Below are 23,921 nucleotides of genomic sequence, written 5' to 3' on the forward strand. Positions count from 1 at the left end.
CAAGGAGGAAGCAAGCATTTATACTGTCTGCATATGGGCCTTCGCAAGTATTTCTCTTTGATAATTTATTTTTTTAAATTACTTTTTAAAATGCTTTTCATTTGGTCTGAAATTTGGTGCTGGGAACTCTGTGTTAGTTTGGAGATATGCATTGTTTAACACCATGCCCTTCTTCCTTCCTCAAGAAAATGACCTAAACATGCTGGTCCCATTAATTATCTCGATCTTGTTTTACACCCCATGTGGTGACAGCAGCAGATTGAAGTCTTGAATTTCTTTTTCTCTGGAATTTTTCCCCCTGATTTTTAGCAGTGGAGAAGCCCCGTGCCATCCACCTCTGCGTGTAAATGCCAGAGCACTTGTGATTTAAGGGAAAGGCTGACTCTTTCTTCCCACACCTGCTCAGAGCCCTCATGGCACATCTGACTATTAGATTACTTGCAAGCCCAGGGCGCTGTCTGGTTTTAAGTTCCCTCTGTAGAAAGGCAGGGTATCGTAACAAGCCCTTAATCAATTATGCATTTCTTGTCATGCTTTCCCTTCTCCTTGTCATGGTTGTTTACAAAGGCAAAACAGAGTGGAAAATGCCAATTGCCTCCTGATTTTTACAGTGAAAATGTGACAAATTCTGTGCTGTCTCCTGGCCAAGCCGTTTGGAGAGAGCTCTGCTCAGGCACTGCTGCAGGACAGAGGGTGACTGCACGGACAGGCAGCACAGTAAGTAAGCCAGAGCTGCACGGCAGCAGAGCCTTATTTAGCTATGAAATGTTCATGTCACCTCGCTTTCCTTAGCTCATCCTCATTATACAGTGCTCAAAACTGCTCAGGGAGGAATCAAGCGGCAAGTGTTCTCCTGAATATTTGCCCAGGGAAGTGCCCAAACCCGTGCCCTGCAGCTCATGGTGACCAACAAGCCCCAGGTATAAACGCTGCCACTGGTGAGATCTGCTGAGGTCTCCTCATTCCTCTTGCTGTGCAGAAAAGCTCCATTTTCCCCCTGCTTTGTGCCCCCTCCAAGCGACACCCCAAGATGCTGACACCCTTTCTCTGGTCCTTGTCCTGCCTGGACGAAATACGCTGAGCTCCTACCGCTCTTCCAAAGAGGGCCTAGGAGATTTTGTTATCTGGAGTGTGAAACTTGAGCTGATAATACCTCTCTGCCCGGCGTGCTGCGTGCACACAGCTGCTCCAGCACACAGCAGCCCCGAATGGGGAAGCAGAGTAGTCCTAAACGTGATGATGAGCGGTTGTGACAGAGCCTTGTCCACAGCAAAGATGCCTAATACATCGATCGCCTCTTGTCCTCCTGCCTTACAATAAACAGGTTCAAAAGACGTTTTATTAAACTTAAACAACCGAGCCGAAGAGGACACAAGTTCTCATAACAACAAATGGAAGCTGCAATTTTCCAGGAGTCAGTGTCAGGATCTATTTTAAGGTTAAGCAAGAATAGCTAAATATGGTTCGTGGGGAGATGCCAAGTTTTCTTTCTGATCCTTGTCACGCGACAAAAGAGATTTTGGCTCTATAGAAACTTTTGCCAAGTGTCCCCAAGGAAAATAGGAAAATGGGTGCTGGGAGACATGGGCACAGCCTGAAAATGATTTTTTTTTTTTTTTAAATTAATATTCTTTGGCAGACCACACGTATAAAACAGCTGTTATCAACAACCCATGATTAAAAGCCAGGAACAGCAAAAGAGTATTCGAGTCTCAAACTGAGAGTGGAGATCTGCTTTCATCTGGACACCTGCGGGGTGACCAGCACACGGCTCCTCTCCCCGGGCTCGTTAGCGATCCTCCCGCTGCCTACAGGAGCCCCTGCCCTGCTCTTTGGAAGCTGCGCGGCCATGTCCCGGCTTCGGGTGCAAGTTTCAGTGGGTGTTGCAGGGCAAAGCTTTCTTACGCCAGCTGGGTTTGTTTATCTCGTGGGATTTGTCTATCGCTTGCTTCCTCAGCTGGGTGTGCCAGGGCGAACCAAGCTGCCTGCAGGGATGGGTGGTGCAGGAGTGACCCCGCTGACTCAGGGAGCAAGGTCTGCAGATGGCAGAGGGATGTTGGCTCCCATCCTGGGGGAGCTGGAAGAGCCCTGTGCCGATACGCATGTTTGATAAGAAGCAGAGGAAGGCTGAAGGAAACTGCAAAGCCAACGCGAGGGCTTCGTTTCTGGCTGACTGGGCGAAGACCTTTGCCATGGGGTTGCAGCAGGGGCATAGGATGGAAAAGACACAGATGTTCCTTCCCAGAGTTGGGCAAACAGAGGAAGAAATGGAAGGAAGGCAGGCAGAGAGTCTCAAAGGGAGCACAATCTCCCTTATTTCTTTCACGTGTCACTGCCCGTAAGGCAGGAAATTCCCATGGACTTTTGACCGCTTTCTAGTAAAAAGAAAAACATTGTGCTGCTCAACAACAAGGTGCAAGCACGTCCGGAGCACCCAAATTTAAGCTCAATTAAAATAGACTCGGTGGATGTAAGAGAGCATTATGAAAATACCAAATTACCTCAGAAGTCTCTGTAATTACTTTCCTCCCTCTTGTGAACTGGTGAAACCCACTGCCATTTCTGATCCACTTCCCAGTATTTCTGGTGGTTTGCCACTGCACTGGACTCGCAAGCGGGGTTGTGGGTTATGATGCTCTCAGCATCCCACAACACATTCATATTGCTCCAGCTCCATCCCAATGATGGGGCCTTCTCGTGGTTTAAAGAAAAAAGAGCTTGCATGATGATGGGCAAACATTTTATGACCAGGGACATGGGAACAATAAAATTCCAGCCACTTCTACTCGTTACAGACTCAGGAATGGCTCAGGCCGGAGATAGGAGAGCCTAACTTTCTTCCCATTACTAGTGTGTAACCCCATAGCCTATTTGTCCAGCTCTCTCCCCACTTTGCTGATAAGACACCTGACAGGGTAGGCGGGGGCCGATTGCACAAAGCATTGCGATAACATTTTCTACCTTAGAGCAGACTTCTCAGCTCTGTATCTTCCCCAATCGCCTCTTACCTCTCGGCAGCCACGGCTGTCATGGAGTAAATGCTCACAAACATTGCGGTGATGGGGAACCAGTTCTGAAACCTGCAGAACTCCTTGCCAAAATACCAGACGTTGTGGCTGGCGTAAATGAAATTGAAGATGGTGTTGAAAGCGGACATCAGCAAATCCGAGAGAGCCAAGTTCACGATAAAGTAATTGGTGGCAGTCCTCATCCTCCGGTGCGCGAGGATGATCCAGATGACGGTGATGTTGCCGACGATGGAGGTGATGACGATGAAGGAGTAGGTGATAGCCCACAGGGCGATCTGCCAGCCCGGCTGGGTGAACTGGGTGACGGCCGTCTGGTTGTCGCCCTCCTCGAGGGAGTCTGCCTGCAAAATGTCGCTCGCGTTTGAAACGGGAAATGTGCTCATGGTTTTTCTTCGGCTAAGCAGAGAATAAAATCAGCTGGCATCTGCTCATTTTCCTGCGGTAAGTGCTGGTGTTACGAATCCCCATGCGTGTGGCTTAAGTGCTGTTAAAAAGGCCCCGGGATGCGATGTCTCATGTCCTCTCCTCCTGTTTTCCAAGTGAGGAAGTGATTGATGGCAAGGGCCTCCAACCTGCCTGGCATTTTAACCTGTGCCTGAAGAACAAACCCAAGAGATTAACTCTTCCCGCTTGAGGTCCTTTTTCCTTTAAAAAAGACCAAAAAAAAAAAAAAAAAAAAAAGGAAGGAAAGGAAGGGGAGGGTTTTCCGGGTCAGTGACAGGCAGTCTCTTCCTTTACCTTATTTTTAGGGCCAAGAAAATACAATAGAAGTATCAAGCCATAAGTAACTTGGATCCAATGGAAATCCCTTTTCGAGGCAGTGGTTTTCCACGGCGTCAGGTATCCGACCCCTCTGCAGTGGCACCGAGGCGGGAGCTGTTCTGGGATGGGTTTGCTCCAGGGTTTAAGGGCACTTTGAAAGGAGGTGGAGTCTCTTGCAGGCAAAAGCTAAACAACCAATTTGACATCGAATGAAACGCAGCAAAGTGGTGCTTCAAACTCGTTTCCTCCCTCTGTTTATTTGGAAGTCATCTCTGAAATGGATGTGCTGCTGTATCAGCGTTTGTAGGCTTAAATGCAAAGGTAGCTGCTTCGCTGGGCTTGCCAGTCCTGCCGTCCTTGGGTTTCCAGGAGCTCTCCTCTGGAGCTCCAGCAACCCACCTTCAGCTGCTGTGTAGCACAAAGGGACCTCAGCTCCCAGCCCTGCGATGCTGAGGGGCTGAGCGAGGGATGCAGAAACCAAGGCTCAGTTCTCCCTGGGATCCCTGCACCCCTTTTCCCAACGTGTGGTGCAGAAAAATATACGTGAGGAGCCCACGTCTGGTGTACCTGCAAGGGGAGCCCCCAGCACCACCTCTGCTCGGAGCACAGCTCTCCTGCTCGCTGGCAGCTTTGGAGCAAGCTACATAAACAGATGCAACACGTCAAGGCTGAGATTTTAAAGAGTACTTGGCACTGGCTCATGCATGCTCTGCTAGAAGCTAAAAGCATTTCAGGTATTAAGACCTGCTTTCAGGATTCAACTCGCTCCCTTACCCAGAAACTGCAAAAATGCACAAAATGTCTCTTCCTGTGTGTGGCCAAGCTGTCCCAGGCCCTTCCCCTGACACCTTGTTAAACAGCTTACGAGCCTTTCGCTTTCTGTGTACAGTGCAGGAAGGCTTTTCATCTGTTTTGCAATATGAGTTCAGTAGCTAATTGTAGCACTTTTTTTTTTTTTTTTTTTGAATTTAGCTCAAATCTTTTCCAGTTTCACAGAGGACATGAGCAAAAGCCTCCCTGTGTTTAGCTGAGAGGGTGGCTAAAGTAACTCATCAGCCTTTGTTACAGAAAGCACAATATTAGCAGGCATTCCCCAAAAATAATTACTGATGTTTTGAAGGTGAAACCGAAATCCCCGTGGGCTGACCATGAAACTGAAGGTGCTCAGGGTGCCTGCACTTCCTCGGAGTCACCCTGGACTTTTTCTGAACTCTATATCTGATCTGTTGCTTGGGTATTCATCTGAGAGCAGCCACCCTTGGGTCAACATTTCATCATACCACTTGCTGGGGCCTCGCTTTCACTTCCACACACCCACACCTTGTATTTGGTTGCCGGTTGTGCATCGATGAGGTTATTGTCCTGGAGCCTGGCCAGCTATGAAGTGTGGGCTGTTGGCCTCTTGACTTACACACTCCAGCAATTTTTACAAAGGCAGAATCCAAATTCTTCAGGAAAGTCACGCTTGCCTGTGACCGCAAGCAAAATCTGCTTCTGTAATGGTTTTTGGAGGTAGACCAGGGAAGGTCTACCTATCTGAAGGCATGCTGTGGGGTTTGGCTGGCTTGATTCTTGTTTTTACCATGGGCAAGATAGCTGGAGGCCAAACCTTGCTGTGCTGAGTCACTGGTGCCAGGTCCAGGCAGAGGGCGAGAGATGCAAACAGAAGATGTGGGTCCGGAAGGTCAATGAAGGGTGAATAAGGTACATTTGGTCTGGTGGAAAAATACAAAATAAGAGGTGGTAGGGGCTTTAATCATATTGCACGTTGGACTCGGCTTTGGGAGGAAGGACCTTTGTCCAGGGAACAGCTCTGAGACCAGGAGGTGAGGACCGCAGGACGGAGCTGGACAGCAGCTGTAGCAGCCAGATGTGAGCTGGAAGAGAGCATCAGAAAGGCTGCTGGTGGCCCTGAAATGCTCGGGGTCCTCCTGCCGCTCCCTGGCACAGGGCTCGCTGTGCTTCACTTACCTTTCCTGCAGATCTCCAACGTCCTGGGTCAAGCTCTCTGCAGACCATCGCTTTTTGAAGTCCTGCGGGACCTACCGTGCCTTGGGTGTGCTTGCAATGGCTCGCTGGCCTTGAAGGAGAGGGAGAAGAAGTGGAAGTTACTGGGATTTAGACAAAAGAGGATTATTCAGCTGTTTCCATACACTTTCATAACAGAAACCTGCTTTGACATATTGGCTCAGCCCGGAGTGAAAGCAACAGGAGAATGGGTGTTCCTGTCAAACGGCTTCCCCATCCAGCCCCTCGTGCTCTGAAACTTTATTTGCAGAAACCGGAGCATGAAAGGCAAGGCAAGGCGGCAGGAAAGTCAAACGACAGCTACTGACCGAGCTAAACCAGGGCAGTGTGTAAGTGGCAGGGCTGTGTTCGGGTGGGTGCGACGCCCACGAGACACGAGGGACGGGTGGTCAATGATTTATGAGGTGACACTACACGCGGTGAGATTCCTGACTGTGTGCAGCTGGTAGGTGCCAGGGACATCTGCAGCTTTGTGCAAAGGTTGAAGCTGTTGATATTTTAGAAGATAAATAGTCAAAAGTACTGTATTCTGTGGGGGCACACCCAACCGCAGCGTCGCTCCGCAGCTTTCCCGCATCCCCTGCCTGTCAGCCGGCGGTGAGGGGCTGCTGCTGGTGGTTTTTTTCCAGATGTTAACAACAGACGGGTGTGTTCTCACTGCCCCCAAGCAAACCTGACCCACACGCAGCCCTGGCTGCTCCCCGAGCCCCGGCGGTGGCAAACAGAGCGTGAATGCTGACGGCAGCGAGCCGGAGCCATCGCTGGACATCCCCACGGCCGTGTTGTTGTCTGAAGGGCCCTGCTGGGGGGGGAAAGCAGAGGGAACCCAGCCGGAGAGCGCTCTGGGGACGCCTCCTTGTGCTCGCCACGCTTTTATTTTCTCCTTTGCCCTTGGAGGTTGACGAAGCCCGTCCCACGAACACGCTCCCCGCGTCCCTGGGGGCGGAAGCAGCAGCGGGGCCGCTCCCTGCCGGGCTGGGGAGGGAAGGGAAGGGAAAAAAGGAACAGGGAAAGGAAGGGAAGGGCGGCAGCGACAGGTGCTGCGAGGATGGCGACGGGGGACGCGGAGCAAGCGCGCTACTGCCAGCGGCTGTCCTACCTCTGCCTCAAGTTCACCCTCATCGCCTACTCCACCGCCTTCTGGGTGAGCTGGGGGTGCCGGGGTGTCAGGCGTGTTGCTGCTGCTTCTTCCCCGCGTGAGATGGAGGAGTAAAGCCTCTGCCCTCATCTGGCGGCGTAAAGGGGCGATTTCTCCCCCGAGCTTTAGGGGAAGCCGTGCTGTGAAGCTCATGCAGGTTGTCAGGTGAAGCCTGCATGTTTTCTTTTAAAGGGTGCCTTTTGGGGCTGCGGGCTGTGTCGGTGTGCCAGGCGCTCCAGCAGGTTTCTTTTTGTCTCCGCCTTGGAGGATAAAGGCGTGGGAGGGTGGTTTCGGATTCACCGGTGCCTCTTTAAGGCTGCGAGCTGAGGAATGAATGAAAATCCAAAAGCCAGGTGCTTCGGGTGTAGCTCGGCTCCTGGGGGATCCCGGATGCCTTCTAGTGGTTTTATCTCTGATAACAAACAAGCAAACAAAAGGAACCCCCTTATTTTCGACTGTGGAGGCTTCCCACATTGCTCGGTTATTGTGTGGGTGCGATTTTGGGGGAAGGAAGGCAGGTTTGTTGTGCTGGTTTCACACCCGGTTTTGCATGCTCCCCGAGAAGGAAGGTGCACGCTGCCTGCTCCGTGCCTCCCTTCGGCCCCCAGGCTGCAAAAATCCCTCTGCCAGCACAAAAAGGACACCGCTGTCACGTTTTGCTGAGCGGCTGCCTGGAACAAAGCCCCTTTCAGCAGTGTGAGGGTTTCATTTACTGCTCGTGGTTGTTTGCTCCGGATTTTCTATGCCCGGGTCCCTGTTTGCAGCCAAATGCTTCCGTTTCCCCGGCACGGCGGCTGCTGGCGTTCCCTAAAATCCCAGGGGTCTGAAGCAGGTCAGCGTGACAGCATCAGATGACAGATATTGGTACGTGCCCGTCGCTGCCCTGCCTGCTGGTGTCACCTGGGTGCCTGCTGGTGCCACCCAGAGCCTGTTGATAACATGGGTGTCACCCCAGTGCTCTCCCGGCACAGGGCGGGAGCCCAATCTTTGCCAGCAGCATCCAGCCTTTTACACAGAGGGTGCTCTTGCTGTGTGGGCTGGTGAGCTCATGCTGTAAACATGGGGTTAAAAGCAGCAGCTAGGAAATAAAAGCTTTTCTTTCCTCTTGGGAAAGCAACTTCCGCACCTGGGAAAGCCCCTGGTGTTTGCAGGGGGCTGGATGCTCGCTGGCTGTGAGTCAAGGCCGGTCGATTTTTCCTGTGGACGCAGCCTGAGCTTCTGGATTCAGAGCTGTTGGGAAGGATGCAGGATGTAAACAGGCGGTGTGTTTGTGGCCACCGATGTAAACGTTGTGTTTCCACCTCTGGTCACAGGAAGGGAGAGCTCTCCTGGCGAGGCAGCACCCGTGGGGTGAAATTCCCACTGAGTCAGCACAGCGGTGTGGGAAAGGGTGAAAAGGTTTTACTTTAAAACCCACAAGATTATTAAAGCATAAATTGTGAGGAATGAGGATTTTAATTGTGTAATTAGGTGTTTTTTCCCCCCAGTAATAGTTTTTAGCTGAGTCTTGTACCCATCAGCTGGTGCTTTTACCCAGAGGTTAACAGCAATGCTGACGAATGCAGCTCGAAGCCTTCCTCCTCTCTGCAGGTCATGGTTTGCAGAACTTATTTCAGAATTGGTCGAGGCAGCTGTATCACACCGAGTTTTCGGGTTCCTCTCCTGGTGAAGCGCCGACGTCTGCACGCCGAGCAGCCCTGCAGAGCTTGGCGGGGAGCAGAGGAGCGATGGGAGGCCTCTGTTAGCCCTCGAGGCTCGTGAGATACCTTTAATCCTGTGATTTTTCTAGGGTCTGACGTTGTCCACCTCGAGCCTTAGGACAGCAGGAGATGGGGCTGAGAGAAGGAAATGGGGAATTTGGGGTGTGTATATACATACATATACATACTTTTATTTTATTTTATTTTATTTTATTTTATTTTATTTTATTTTATTTTATTTTATTTTATTTTATTTTATTTTATTTTATTTTATTTTATTTTATTTTATTTTATTTTATTTTATTTTATTTTATTTTATTTTATTTTATTTTATTTTATTTTATTTTATTGTTGTTGCCAAGCTGGTTGCAGAAAACAACAGGTGGGACTGAAGATTTTGTCCACTTAATGTGCTAGAGGTGGTCTTGGAGGGTGTCTGGGCAAAGACAGATGGCAGGGGTGAAGATACATGTACATAAACATCTCTGGCTCCGTATAAAGCTCTTGAAGTGTGAATGCATCTTGTATTCCTGCTCACAGGCGCCTGAATCCTTAAAGATCATCTTTAGTCGGAATATTTTGATTAGAAAACTACAGCTAAGAAATAGATATTTCCATACAAAGCGCCAGCCTCGGAACAACCTACTGCTGCAAGTCAGATCTTTAGGGGCTTGGGTCAGGGCTTGTCTGTACGTTGCATTCTCTGCTGCTTGCCTAGCAGGTAAATGTGGTCTGGACATGAGGGGATTGGGGTTTTACTTTCATTTAAAAAAAGTAGTAGTAATATTAGAGTTTTAATCAAACACCTGTGCCGGTCTCTCGTTTTAGCGGAGTGTTTTGTTGGCCCAAAGGTCTGCGGAATTGAATTAATTTCAGTTTCTCCTTGTGTTGCTGCTGGGTGCCTGCATTTCAGCAGAGCACTACCAGCGTGGTGTTTCGGTGTGAAGCAAAGGGATTTGGCAAGTTTTAAATTCTCTGGTTATTTTTGTATGCTTCTGAGACTCTTCCTCAACTGATATTTCTACATTAAAGATTTCAAGATAAGTTGTTCATATTGTTTTCCGCTTGAATAATATTTTGTAATTTATTACTCAGGCGTTCCAATTTTGTACAGATTCTAGCTAACACTGCCAAGTGCCCCTGTAGTAATGTAATACCCGATTAAGTTTTACAGCAGAAAAGGTCAAATCCTAGAAAGGGTAAATGTGTGTACCTGCTGTTTGTCCGCTGTGTCATCCATAATCTTACGGCTTCTAAATCTGTCAGGGGAGGAGTTGCTTTGAATTTGGCTGTGTTAAATTTTAAGTTGCTTTTAAACTTACTCCCATACACCTATTTTTATAGGTGAAAACCCTTTGGAGATTTTTTTTTTTAATGATAATGGTGGCATTCCTCACATAGTGCCCTTTGGGTTTATTCTTCTCTAGAAAATCAAGTATTTCCAGTAAGTTATTTATTTAAAAACACTTAATAAAGAAAAAATATTTCGACTGTTGGGCTCACGATCTTGCAGCTGAGCAACTTGTGTGTCTGCCCAGGGCTGGGGCTGGGATTTTCTGTGTCGTATCGAAAAGCCTCGTGTAATTACCGACCGTCTGCGCACGGGCAGCAGGCTCGCGGAGCTTGTGGTGAAGTCAGGGCAGGAGAGGTGGCTCTTATTTATCTGGTTGCCAAAATGATGGATTTGATGCTCGGGGCTTTGTGGGATTTCCCTGAGGATTGTGGATTGAGTACTGTGGACTTGTCTTTTTTTTTTTTTTTCTTTTTTTTTCCCCCAAGTTCGGCATCATTTATATCAATTTGCAGCATGCCATGGGATTAATACCAAATGATTCTGACTTAGCCATAATTATTTTGATTGGAATACCTTTAAATTGTTATACAAAATGCATCATTTCTCGCTTCGCTTGCCAGCTCTGTCCCGTAGTTGCTCAGGAAGGTGACCTCATCCCAAACACGACGTTTTTCCCTTTATTTGGGCCTGTTTCCCATGACGGCAAGAGGACTGGGGATGCAGGATACACCTGGCTGTGTGTAGTGACCCTAAATACACCAGGAGCTGGGCTGGGTAGCGAAACAAAGGGGCATACGAGCTGTTGGTTGCAGACTGGCTAGGAATTAGGACGTTTTAGGGGCATGTGTATCTATCTGCATACACAGGCGGGGAAGAAAGACACGCGAAGGAGGAGAAGTAATGCCATGCCATTTGGTAGTGTGAGTTAATAGATGTGATGTCAGATGAGTAAGAAATTGCATTTTAAACACATTGAAGCATACGTAACTGCTTGAATTCCAGAATATTAAAATGTTATTAAATATACATATTCTTGAAAATGAACAAATCTCAGGTTCTGCTAACCCAGCTTTTTTCTGCTTCAGATGTTGAGATTATTATTTTTTTTTCTGATTTAAGTGTATCACAGGCTATAATTAATTCTGAAGTGAGTAGTCACAGGTTGGTGTGTATTCATAAAATGTCATCTCTGCGTTTACTGGGAAAAAGCTTAACATCCGTGTTTTGTTTTGTTTTTTCTTCCAGGTGATTGGAGGCCTTGTTCTTGCAGTTGGGATTTATGCAGAAGTTGAAAGACAGAAGTACAAAACGCTGGAAAGTGCCTTCCTAGCCCCAGCAATTATTTTAATACTTCTGGGCGTTATAATGTTCATTGTGTCTTTAGTGGGTGTAGTGGCTTCTCTAAGAGACAATTTATGCCTTCTTCAAGCGGTGAGTGGTGTTTTTTTGTTTGTTTTTCTTAATAATATTAAGAGCTTATTGCTTTTCCTTTTAGTGCCACATGAATTTAAACCTGTAGCCCTATCTATGCTCCACTGAAAAATATTCTAGAGTTTGTTTGGTCCCCTGGCTGTTGTCTGTAGATGTCTTGTGACCCAAAGAGCCTCGTGTAGCAAGCAGTTTTCACTGCTGCGTGGGTTCCCCCATCACCGCTTGGAGACACCGATGGATAAAAGCAGTCCAAAAGTTCAGAAGATTGGGGAATCACGGCTTTGGGATAGCCTGCTCCTAGGGCATGTTTTATTTCATGGGTGGGCTTTGATTCCTCCCGATGATTAATTTGCTGTCTTTAAAATGTATCCAGTTGGGACTTTGTTGAAAGTGGAGTGGAATCAAGGCAGGAGGTGGCTGTGTAGGGGAACTAGGACGAGTACTGGAGGTAAAATAGTAAATGGCAGAAGGATTAAGAGATTAAACATCACCTAAACCACGGAGCCAGAGCTGTCAGGGGGTGCTGTCAGTGCACAGAAGGGGTCTGCAGGCTTGCAGCAGACAGGGTGGGAGTGCCCCTAGAGTACCCCATCTGAAAATGCTGCAAGCTGCATCAGGGAGCAGAAACATTTCATCTGTCCAGTGATACGACGGGGTCAGGGCCTGCCTCTGAGAAAAGCAGGTTTGGGACTGTCAAGGGTTTTATGGAAAACAAGCAGGAGTGTGAATTATTATCAGTCCCCGTGGATGTTGTGCAAACTCAACTGTTGACATAGCCTTTGACGTTAGCCTGGCACCACGGCACCCGCACTGTTTCTGGTCTGGTAATGCCATAAGTACATGTCCTGCTGCGGAGGAACTGCTGGACTGGAGGAATTAGCACTGCCACTCGGCCTAAAAGCCCACCGAGTCTGGCTGCAACTTCTGAATGCAGGGAATTTCTTAAAGATATGAAGCCGTACGCCTGTACCCTGAGCAGACAGGGAAGGCACAAAGCACAGAGGTTAGTTGTGGTCGCTGGTGGTTCTTCTAAAAGCTTCTCCTTTCGACCTGCAGGAAGCTACGAGAGAGAGAAGCTGCAGGGCTGACGTGGGTCAGGTGGCTGAGGTCTGGCTGCCTTCATCTGGGGTGTGAAATCAGGGGGAGGACGGAGAAATGGGACTTGTTAGGGAGCTGTGTAGGGCAGCGGGGCTTCCCTTGGGCTCAGAGACAGGGGGCTGTCCTGGGGGAGAAGTGAAATGGACACAGCTGTGATCTCCAGTGCCTGCAAAGAGCACATTTCTGAAGAAATGCTAAATAGGTAGTATGCTACCTAGGCCAAAGCAAGAGGAAATTGTGAATTTTGGAATTATGCGGGAACCTGGCTGAGAGGCATTGTGCTGTCATCCCCAAAGGGAAAGAGATATGGCTGAGAGTCTGTCCTGAGCTGGGAGCAGTTTCCTCAACTCTCAGCCTGGTTTTATTTCCCCATCTGATGCCAAGGGCATTTTCTGTTCATGTTGTGGTAGAAAGTCTGGTAGGGCACTTAAACAAACAAGCTCCCCGCTGTCTGTTTCTCAGACTGATTCCATATTTAGCAGGAAAAGACAACAAGATGTCCATCTGTCCAGTAAATTCATGACACCCATTCCAGGTATCGACGGGCCAGGCATTAAACCCGCACGCTGGGGTGGAGCGAGCAGTGCAGAGACAAGTCCTGCAGCTGCCCAGGGTTTCGCAACAGGGAGGGCTGCAGCAGAAGTCACCGGCTTCATTAGAGAGCTCGTTAGTGAGCAGAACAGCAGGGGCACCCAAGGTGTTGCTGGGTGTCCATCTAAATTACATGGAATGGGAACAACCTCCTCCTCCTGAGGGTAACTAAGAGTGTTGAAGATTATTTTTAGATCAGGGTTCATAAAACTTCTTTCCTGGTGAATTTCGCTGTTAAGAAGCGGACCTAAATTCACATAACAGATCTTTTATACCTAGAGAATCTTCTGGATGGGAAAAACATTTCAAGTACTGGCACGTTTCAGTTATTTGATGGTGTTGCTATGGATTTCTTCGTATTTTTTTCATATTCATGTGTTGGATGTGCTGTGATAAGTAGTCGCAGATACCTATGTTGTGGCTGTGTGCCAATGTGTATGGGAATATGTATGTATATACGTGGTTTTACACACTGTCCTGGCTTCAGAGGACACAAGTAAATAAATAGCTAGCTGACACCATTCTTCTTACCGTGGAGCACAGCAAGTGTTCACATTGCAGGCTCTGCGGTCAAGTCGCTGGCTTCACTCTGAAACGATACACTGAAATGTACCGAGGCCAGAATCTGGCTTTGATTTAACACTGGCAAATTAATATAAAATGGTTTGGATTATTTTAAAACACTGCTTTACTCAAAAAATGAAAACAGCCACGTGCCATCTTTGTTGGAAGTGTCAAAACCCAACGTTCTGTGTGTTTTGTAGCAGTTCAGGTATATACTTCGTGATGGACCAGGCTGCTCTTATAGGGAGAAGTGTCCTGGCATGATAAATGCATCTATAGGTTTGGATTGCATTCAGAGCCGTAAAATAATGTTGCCAGTTGGGAAAAAAAAATACAGAATCACTCAAGTGAGGAAGAAAGTCTTTCTTGTGACATAAGCAATTTTTATAAGAACAACAACAAATGCTATTTTCTTTACAGACATCTCGTTTCCAGAAAGCCAGGTATGCTGGCGACTGAATGCTATAGACTTTAAGGAGAGTAACCGAAAGAGTAATTGTGATTTGTTCTGCCTAAGATCTCACTTGCTGTTGTTCTCCTGCAGTTCATGTACATCCTTGGTCTCTGTTTGCTGATTGAACTGACGGGTGGAGTTGTGGCATTGATCTTCAGAAACCAGGTGAGCAGCGTGAGCTGAGACTTCACTCACCAGTGTTGGCACTCCATGAAGTTGTGGCTGTGCTACTGAGCACATACAAGGTACTACATTTGTCACCCAAGCACTAGCTGACGGGAGCCTGAAGGCAAGTCCGGGCTTCTCAGGGCCTGTCAGGGTAGGGAAGGGTGGAACTGGTCATCAGTTCTGGAAATTAGTTCCAGATTAAAGAATATGGAGAAAATCTGTTAACTTAATCTGCTAACTAAATACAGGCAAAACGAGTTTCCAGCTTTTAATGCATTACAACATGCTTTCTTCTAGTTTTCCTCCTGTGTCTCAGATTGCTCTTTCAGGGAGTTTCCAGCTGGATTTGGAAACTAAGTTACTTTTTACTGGCCAAAATGTTTTACCTTGCATAAGGGACACCTCTTCCCTGCCCACATCCATGAGCAACATAACTCATTTCTGTAGGAGACCACGCCATTTACAAGCTTACTGTAACTACATATATATACATGTATATTTAAACCTTTATTTTGCTAATGGAAAGCAGCAGACTATTTATTTTTCTGTTAGAAGGGTTTTAAAATATTCTTGTGAGTTTTGGTGGGAGCACCCGGCTCATCTGAACGGAGCAGATCAGCCTCAGCAATGTAGGAGGGGGCATCACGGGACACAGAGGGTTTGGTTGTCCGAAAATTAAGTAAATACCAACTGTGGTATTTGTGAGAGGGTGAGGGAGAATAGCTATTAACTCCCACACACAGACAGAGTATTGTTGGTTTTCTGCATGTTGAGCGGTTTCCTGATGCGATTACTGGCTGGCTGAGCAGGGCAGCTATGTGCAGGGGATAGGGCTTTTTGTTTGGTTTATGAGGTTAATGGACAAGTTGGGGTTAGGATGGGGAGGAGAAGGAAGTATTTAATAAATGATTACACTAAGAGCCTCCATTTAAATACTGATTGTTTTACACGTCCCATTGGTTTTTTCCATTTCTTTCTCTGTTTCCTTCTCAGAGCTGGGACAGTCTATTTCTTTTCTTTGAGTCATGCTTGTTCTAAGAAATACCTTTCAGTGGCTTGTATTTACAAGGTTGTTGGTGTTTGTGTGCTTGTGTGCAGCTTGCCCGTCTGGCAAACTGCACGAGCACTGTTTGAATGTGTTACGACTGGGTTTCACAGGGCCCTGCTTGTCCTTTTTCTTCATGTCCATTTGGTACCTTTGTTTATTTCAGCTGTGATTTGGACTGAAAACCATTGTGTAATATCAATGTTTCTGCCCCTTACAGCTAAAGCAGTAGTTGCAGTGCTGTGATGCAGGTGTATGAATTATTTAGAGCTGAGCTGGCTGTTCACTGCTCCTCCTGAGCCTGATGAGAGGACAAAGTGTATCTTAAGAAGTCCAGTTTAAATGAGATGGTAATTAAAGATGGCACAAGAGTAGCTGATGTTTGCTGTTGTTCTTTGATAGTTAGGATAGTCCTGCAGAATATCTTGTTAGTTGTAATTGCTGAGGTGATAACCTCTTTTTTTTTTTTAATTTAAATAAAAATAAAAAAGGCTATTATTTTCTGCTTGTCAGGAACACTTGGGACTTAAACCTGTTCTTTAAGTTTCATCATTTCTAACTGATGAATCGTGTTTTACTTTTGCCTTCCAGACAATCAAATTTTTGAACGATAATATTAGAAGAGGAATTGAGAATTACTACGATGATTTGGACTTCAAGAACATCATGGATTCAGTTCAGAAACAGGTTTGCTTGTTTTTTTTTTTTTTTTTTTTTTTTTTTTTTTTTTCGGGGACTAACCCAGTTCCAAGCAATGCCAAGATGTGGTGGGTCCTCAGTGACAGTGTTAAGTTTTTCCAGTGATGTTGTAATCAAATTCATATTGACAAGGTCTCGTGTGTCATCTGTTACGGCGTGGCTGTGGGCAGGGCTCCTCCAGTGTCCCAGCTGGCGTCTGAAGCTCCCTAAATCACTGCAAGAAGGGAGGGCAAAGCACAGCTCTCGCCTTGGTAGGTGTGACTGATGATCGAGGCCAGATCCTGCAAATGTTTAAGCTTATGTGGGCCCCACGGCCAGATTTGGACAAATTCAGCTTAAATTCCACCCAAGTTCTTGTTCTTAGTGCTTCTGATAACTGGTCTAAGACATTCAACAATGTCTAGTTAACGGGAAGCGCTGGATAAGAAGAAATTGGGTGGCAGGTAAGCTGTTTTAACCTGGCCAATTGTATTTTCACTCAAGGGCACATAGCAAGCTCTTTAATAAGGTGGTTATTCAAATGAAATCCCCATGGAAGCATATATACCTGTAATTAAAAATCAGAAGTTGTGCTGGGCACAGCTGAGCATTACTTAATGGCACTTGCAGTTGACTCATAGCCTTTTTTTTTTCACACTGCTGTGTTGAAATGTTTATTGGCTTACTGAAGAGTTCTGACCTACAGTTTGGAGACTATAGAAGAAGCAGAAAATGTTCAGAAATGTGAACATTTACAGAGCCCATGTGATGCCAGTGACCACGCCAAATAGAAAAAATAAAATACAAGTTAACTTAGTAAATGGTATGTATGTTTTACGACATCGTTATGGAAATGGCAGCCTGCTTCAAAAAACAAAGTTAGCAAGAAAGTCTGTCAAAAACAAACCATCCTGAGGAAATTTTGTCATAATACTTCATAACGCTTTAAAGTTTCCATGCACTGCCCAAAATTTTATATATATGCAGTGAATATAAATGTTAGTGATTAACTAAACTGCTGCTGTTTACTTTATGTTTTAAAGGAAGTGAACGTTTCTATTAAACTGGTGTAAACTTACAGTATTTTTTTGCCAGCTCTCAGTTCTACTAACTAAATTATACCTGAAATATTTTGGTGATTTTTTTAATGCCTTGTATCAACACTGTTGTCTTTTAGAGACATTTAGAAATGTCAAAATCCTTAAAAATTTGAAGGACTGCATTACAGCTGTAGATGAGCTGAAGTGAATGTAAAAACATTTTTCAATGATATCCAGACCTGAAAAGAAAGTTTTTCAACCTGGAAAAGGTTGGAGGTGGAACTTAGCACCAGGTGCTTTCCTCTGACACCTTGTGTAATAGCTTGATGAGCAACAGAGGAATGCTGTGTATGTCCTGAATTATTTTCAGATGTGTTTCTTTGGTGCAGGAGCAATGTTTGTGCTGTTTAGGAGCGAGATTCTCCAGCATCTTGCACCCTCCATGCCCTCCCTGATGGCTGGTGTAAAGTACTGGTCAGCACTTGGAGATGCACTTCAATTGATTGCCCATGCTGAGTTATGCTGGCCTCGGCCAATACACTCTCACAAATTTTGGATACCAATTTGGTCTCTTTCTGCCCTTTTTGTTTGCCCTCAACATCAAAGCATTCTTTTGGATGTGATTTTATATGAGATACATTATTAAACAACTTTTCTCCTTGGGACCAGAGACTCCTTTTTCACTTTTCGCCAATCCCTGTAGCTCTGCTGATTCAGAAAACATCCAGGAGGTTTAAAGGTTTGTTGCTTGATCTGATCAGAAATATGTTTTTCCTTTCTTACTTATTTTATTTGCATATATAACCATACTTCATTAATACGTCTACATATGTCATTCTGATGGCAGTTACCTAGGAATTCCGTTTTTCCATGTTCCTTGGTACTCTTAAAACTGTTTTATTTCTTATTTTCTTTTTCTTTCCTCCAGTTATTAGAAGAGCTGCTCTTAAGATCTGACTCTTTTCCTTTGTCTTTTGTGTCGTTTTCCCAGTTTAAGTGTTGCGGTGGGGAGGACTACAGAGACTGGTCAAAAAACGTGTACCACAGCTGTGAGGCACCAGGACCGCTGGCCTGCGGAGTGCCTTACACGTGCTGTGTCACAAACAAGGTGAGCCCAGGGGCAGCATCCTCTGACCTGGTGGCTTGGCTGGACCAGGGCTACGTAAAATAGCCCTGCTTGGAAGGGGACCACAAGCAGGGATTGAGCTGGAGTTCCCGTCTCCCTGGGGGCCAGCAGTTGGCAGTGAGGAGAGGTGTCACCCGAACGTGCCCTCTGCTGGAGTCGGCACATCTTGGAGAAGCAAATCCACGTCTCCTTTTCACGGGGAGCACCTGGCAGCTTGTCTCCTGTACCCGTTTTGACGGAGAGCTAGTGATGGATAGCCCACTGGTGCCTGTTAGGCGCAGTCCTTTCATTGTCAAGCACGAATGTTTAATTAAAAAAAGAAAGAAAAATGCAGTAAGTGATCTCAGTAATCTGGCTGGGTATTGCTGAGAAATGTGTATAGCACGAAGGTGTTTATCACATAAGCTTACACGTTCTTGTGGGTCAGAAGAAGTCTGTTTAAATACGCACTGAGCTTTGATTTATTCTCAGAAACCAAAGCTAAACAGTTATGTTTTAAGTCTCAGGTGTTTGAGAAATGGTGTATCTGAAAATAATACACGCTCATCCACAACTGCATGGAGCTGGCAGGAGAGCTTAGGATTTTGCCCTCAGTTGGTGGTAAAGGAAGACAGAGATGACCAGTAAAGAGCAATCTGGCTTTTTAGTGGTGACTCAGCTACAGGGCTTGCTCTTCTGAATCTCACATCTCTCAAATGAAGCCTTGTTTTAAATGCTTTGTTAATTCATGCGTGTAGAAATGCAGCAGTACCATGAGGGTAAGTGCCGTAACAAGCAGTGGCTCTTGCTGCTACATGGAAGTTACTTTTGGAACTATTAGGTCCTGTTTGTGGTATGTTCATGTCCCTTATTTTATGTGCATTGATGGATTTTGTAACAGAGAAGTAGCTGGGAGTTGTCTGCAAACTGTTAAGCTCAGCGAAGTTAACTGAGAGGCACAGAGAAGTCCCCGAACCACGCCGAAATTTCTTGTCTAAAGGTAGACTTCAGCAAGACACTACAATGTGCTAGGGCTCGTAGCTTTGCTGCACCTGGGAGCAGGACCACGGAGCCATTGGTGTGCCGTGCCGTGGTCGGAGAGATGTGAGCAGCACGGGTGTGTATCGGGCAGGGTGACATGAACACCACGGCTGTACGGCCAGCTGCCTTAAAAAAAAAAAAAAAAAAAAAAAAAAAAGATGATGCATAAATCTTATATGTTTGACAAACACTTCCAAATACAGTCTGGTTTCTGTCCTGGAAAACTACAGATATGGTTTGTAATTACTCATTCGCTTCATAGTCATGGAAAACTCCTGTTAATGTAGGAGGGTTGGATTCTGATCCTTTTTAAAAGCCTTGTGCAAGACGAGCCAGGCTCTGATCATGCTTATGCTGGGGGCAATCTGAAGGATTTATTATCAAATCAAAGTCTTTAATAAAGACTTACACAAGTGTGGCTGAGATAAAAATGAGTCCCCAGAAGCATACAAACTTCTGTTTCTAGTGCATTCATCTCCATTGTGCACAGTTTCTTGGGCCACGATGTCTCCCTAGCAAGCCTCATGTTTAAAATTCAGTGATGCAATGAAGTTCTTTGTTGTCAAATATTTTGCTAATGGCCTGCATGTTTATGTTAGGCTCAAGTGTTGTGAGAATGGGAAGTCTCTGGCAGCAAACACGGCAATACAGCGATGCCCCTGGTACTGCCGACCTTGGCTTCCACGAACGGCTCCTCGCCGTGCCTTCGGGACACACCTGGGACACGGGCAGGGGTTTTCTTGAGGTGTGCCCTGCCCCTTGTTTGCCTGCCAGTTGCATGTTCAAGAGAAAGCCTGGCTTCTTGGGTTCTTTAAAAAAAAAACAACACACAAAACTTGTCTACATCTTGTCTTAATTTCGTGGGGGACTATTGCCGTAAAGTAGAGTTGGCTTTGCCTTATTCTCATTTACTTATTCTCATTTTTGGCTTCGTTTGATGCCAGTGGGCTTTAAATTAGTTGATTTGCAAGTCCAGGACAGTATTTTCCTGTTAGCCTTGGCAGGCTGTTTAGGCTTCGGGACCCAAGTAAAATATTAAAAGACCACAGAAAATGGTCTGGTAATCTGCGATGAATGCAAACATTCAGACTTTGGTCTCGTAAAATGCTCACAGAATGTTTGTAGTATCGGACGTTATTTGGGTCCGGGGCATTTCCAAGTTTAAACTTGTTATCCTGATGGAATGATGGCCCTAATCCCTGCCTTTCTTAATATGGTGTCTGAAGTTATTAAAGCCCTACAATTAAAACTGTCTCTTCGTTCCCTGGAAATAGCAACAGCTTGCAGGTCCGTCCAAGCTAGCTTTGGTTTCTGACACCACACTTCTTGCTGGATGGATCGGGGTCAGACACCTCATGAGATGCCACCAGTATTTTCTTTAAAACCACCTAGGGCTCCAAGTCTGACCCTGGGGGCACTGGGAGAAACTCTCGGTTCTCCCCCAGGGAGCATTTTCTTCCTTTTCCCCCTGGCTGATTTTGGCACAGATTATCACCCACCCCACCACGCTCACCTTGCGGGATGGCCTCGGAGCTGCAGCACAGCCTGGGGTGGTTGGGACCTTCAGGTTTTTGCTTTGCTGTACTTACATTGGTGGTTTTCTTTTCAGACAGACATTGTCAACACCATGTGTGGATACAAAACAATTGACAAAGAGGTAAAGTAACCCGTATCCACCACGGGACGGTAAAGGTGCTTTTTGTGCTTTTCTGGATTCGTTTTTGTCACTTACAAAATTGTCTTCTGCACCCTTGAATCTACCAAAACGTTAAAGCAGCTGCTAACCTGATTTTACCTGGAATAGCTTTGGTATATATAAAAATACCTTGTTTGATTTGTTGGATCTTCCCTTCTTTGCACCTTCCATGATTTCTCGTTTGATGTGCATGAAGCATTTCTTTCCAACCCCCCTCACACACACAGTTACAGCAACTGCACAGCAAATATAAAGAAAGATACTTCAGTGCTTTTCAACAGTGGTGTGACTAAAATTGGTTTCCTTGCAGCCAATTTAGGATTAAAGACCTAGAAATAAAGTACCCATTACTGGGATATAAAATACTTGGAAACAACTGATTCCTGGAAGAGGAAAGGGACTGCCTGGGCGGCGCTGGCAGCCAGCCTGCTCATCCCTGGGGGCTGGATGTGGCCCCCTTCTTTGGTTTTCCCCCTTGGAAATTACCCCAGAGGCTCTGGAGTAGTGGTCCCTGGCTCAGTTGGGCTAATTATGGAGTGATTAAGTGCAGAAGTCAGTAATGTGATCTGCCACAGCTCCCCACGCCCAGCTTGGCAGAGCTGGTGCCCCGCAGTGCTGGCGTGGTGGGTTGTAGTTTGGCTTATCGCTTGGTTATCCTCATGCACAACCTGCCTTCCTTTGGATGCACTGACTTATGCCTCCAAAACCTAAACGCTCCAGACTGCCCCTAACGCACAAAGCACTTAAGCATGTGCTTAACTTCACCCATTTCATCTGCTTAGGGCTCTTTCCAGGCTCAAGTGGGTTGGGGCCACAGTGCAGGGCAGCCTGTGGGGCTCGATCTTAAATCATCTTGTTCCTGGCCTTCCTGTAGGCTATTGCAAAGCTCTCTGTCTGCAATTTATGTTTTTCCACTGCTGTACTTTCAACTCAGAAGTAGAAGTAGAAAAGCTAAAGGGAGACTTCCATCCTTTCCCTGTGGTCTAAAATTAGAATCAGATGCATTTCTTTTGGGGAAGTAGTATCAGAAGAAGGTGGCTTTTTTGTTTTTAGTAACTTGCTCAGGTGTGGAACAGCCAGGGAACAGCCTAAAGGATCACTGGGGAGGCCTCCACTGAACTCGGCAGGTTTAAAGAGGTGCGGAGGAGTCAGACCCAGTGTGACTGAATCCTGAAGCACCACGTGTTACCGTGTCTTGCTTCTGTGCCAGCTGCTGGTTCAGTGTCTGCTCTGTTACTTTGCAGCGCCTGAGTGTTCAGCACATCATATACGTCCGAGGGTGCACGAACGCAGTGCTCATCTGGTTTTTAGACAACTACAGCATCATGGCTGGCATTCTGCTCGGCATATTGCTACCCCAGGTAAGGAGAGCCCGGTGTGTTACCCAGCAAGGGGAGTGCCTGATTTGTCACCATGGTCTGTGAAGTCCCATTTACTACATTTCATTTAAATTTTTATTTAAATGTAGCATAACTGATAAGCTGAGACGGCATCTGGTAATTTAGCAGAATTACTGCGATCCACTGCAGCTTGTTGGGGGGGTTCTGGGGTTAGTTTTGAAGTCCTCACCCAATCTGGGTCCTCTAGGACTTTGTAGTGCTCCGAGGCACAGGGCTGGTAAACATTTCACTATATCAGCTATTCACAAACATGATTCATTTTTTTCCCCTATACACAAAATCCCTATGAGAAGAATATCAGCGTGAGGTTCTGTCAGTGTTTACACTGTGTACGTACCCATCAACCTGATGTACGTGTGCGTGATTTGTGAAAGCCGTGCTGTAGAAGCCCAGACAAGTGGCATGCGATCCCCTGCTCAGAGATGCCCCTTTGTTTTGCAGTTCCTCGGGGTGTTGCTGTCTCTGCTTTACATAACGCGAGTGGAAGACATCATCAGCGAACACAAGCTGAGCGAAAATCTCTTTGAAGAAACGTGGCAGAGATCCCAGCCTGAATTTGCTGCCTCGGGCTGCTGCATGTGCTACCCCGGCTGACGGCAGGAGCCCACCGACCTCTGCTGGGTTGTGCTGGCTTCGTAGCTATTCCAGACACTGGGTGTAATTAATCAACTCTAACTCCTTTTTGGTATTTTTGAAACTGCAGTACCAAAAACAGAGCCTGAATTCTCCCTGCCCCACGGTCTTAATATTTCTACTGCCCCTCCGTGTGCGCAGAGCTATCGTGAGGCCCCTCGGTTGTCTGCGAGCCCTGGAGACGCCGACCTTCTGGGATGCCCCAGCCCGCTGTGACCACGGTGGGCCGTGATTTTGGTGTCCTGGAGGGTGGGAACGATGCTCCCTGTTACAGCTCCCGCTCCAAGGCGGTCTTGTCGGCGATTAAATCTCTCTGAATGATTGCTGAGTGATGCGTGGTCAGGACGGCTTCATGCTGGGAAAATCCGAAGCTAGATTCCTATCAAGAGCTTTTGTACCTTGGTGTGTGGTATGTAAATGTTAGCCCCATCAAACTTTATTTTCTTACTTGTTGCAAGGCAGAAGACAGATTTCTTATTGACATGAATGGTGGATATTGAACACCTTGAATAGTTTTTTATGCTAATCTCAATTTACTGACATTCATTGCTCAGTCTTTTGTGCCTTTTAATAATGGGGCAAACGCCAGTGTGGAATTAATCAGGTAATTCTTGATGTACCTTTAATGCAATTTATTGCTATCTGGGTTGGTATAAATTCCTGAGATGTTTGAGTCTTGTATGTACTGTATTTTTCCTCATTAGTAATTTAACTAGGTGATTTCTTTTGGAGTTGTATGTGTTGAAATGTTTCTGAATTTGATTCTTCTTGTCAAAATAAAAAATATAAGTTTTTTTTAAAAAAACAAAACACACAGACAAAGACGTTGTTTACATTCTTACCGAAGTAGAGCCTGTCTGTCGGGCGCTGAGTCTCGAGGGAGGAATACCTCGAGCTGGGCTCCTGGCTCGGCTGCAGCCCTGCCCGTGGGTTTGGAGCAAGTGGCTGAAGCTCTGTGCCGTGGCTCACCTTCCTCCTGCAGCCACACCGAGGGCAGGGCGCTGGGGTCTGCTCGTGTCGCTTTGC

The 23,921-nt window shown here is 46.4% G+C and overlaps 2 protein-coding genes and 1 long non-coding RNA gene across 7 annotated transcripts in view; 2 read left to right on the forward strand and 1 right to left on the reverse strand.

Moving 5' to 3' along the window:
* The window catches only part of LOC311439423, a 3,190-nt gene extending 322 nt beyond the window's left edge, over positions 1-2,868 (forward strand). Inside the window, exon 2 of the long non-coding RNA XR_014694714.1 lies at positions 1,640-2,868. This is a non-coding gene — a long non-coding RNA (uncharacterized lncRNA). The remainder of the gene's footprint in view (positions 1-1,639) is intronic.
* The window catches only part of TACR2 (tachykinin receptor 2), a 16,388-nt gene extending 9,182 nt beyond the window's left edge, over positions 1-7,206 (reverse strand). The window contains exons 1-4 of one of the 4 annotated variants that reach the window (XM_084525060.1): positions 6,919-7,206; positions 5,763-5,871; positions 3,768-5,668; positions 3,009-3,624 (exon numbers count right to left, since the gene is read on the reverse strand). In XM_084525060.1, coding sequence (XP_084381186.1) covers positions 3,009-3,412 — 404 coding nt within the window. In that variant the 5' untranslated portion in view covers positions 3,413-3,624; positions 3,768-5,668; positions 5,763-5,871; positions 6,919-7,206. Of the gene's footprint in view, positions 1-3,008; positions 5,669-5,762; positions 5,872-5,961; positions 6,134-6,918 lie in introns of those variants that run through there. The other 3 variants (XM_084525061.1, XM_084525058.1, XM_084525059.1) reach the window with 3 other exon arrangements.
* Positions 6,737-23,705, forward strand: TSPAN15 (tetraspanin 15). 2 transcript variants are annotated; one of them, XM_084525063.1, is made up of 8 exons: positions 6,737-6,963; positions 11,197-11,382; positions 14,180-14,254; positions 15,894-15,989; positions 18,012-18,128; positions 20,776-20,823; positions 22,107-22,223; positions 22,704-23,705. In XM_084525063.1, the coding sequence occupies exons 1-8, from the start codon at positions 6,868-6,870 to the stop codon at positions 22,854-22,856; spliced, it is 888 nt and encodes a 295-aa protein (XP_084381189.1). In that variant the 5' UTR covers positions 6,737-6,867; the 3' UTR covers positions 22,857-23,705. The 2 variants fall into 2 exon arrangements, with proteins under 2 accessions (XP_084381189.1, XP_084381188.1); XM_084525062.1 differs by lacking the exon at positions 6,737-6,963 and adding an exon at positions 10,976-11,098.
* Positions 23,706-23,921: the final 216 nt, after the last annotated feature.

Source organism: Aythya ferina (genome assembly GCF_964211825.1).
Source record: "Aythya ferina genome assembly, chromosome: 7".
Classification (NCBI taxonomy): Eukaryota; Metazoa; Chordata; class Aves; order Anseriformes; family Anatidae; genus Aythya; species Aythya ferina.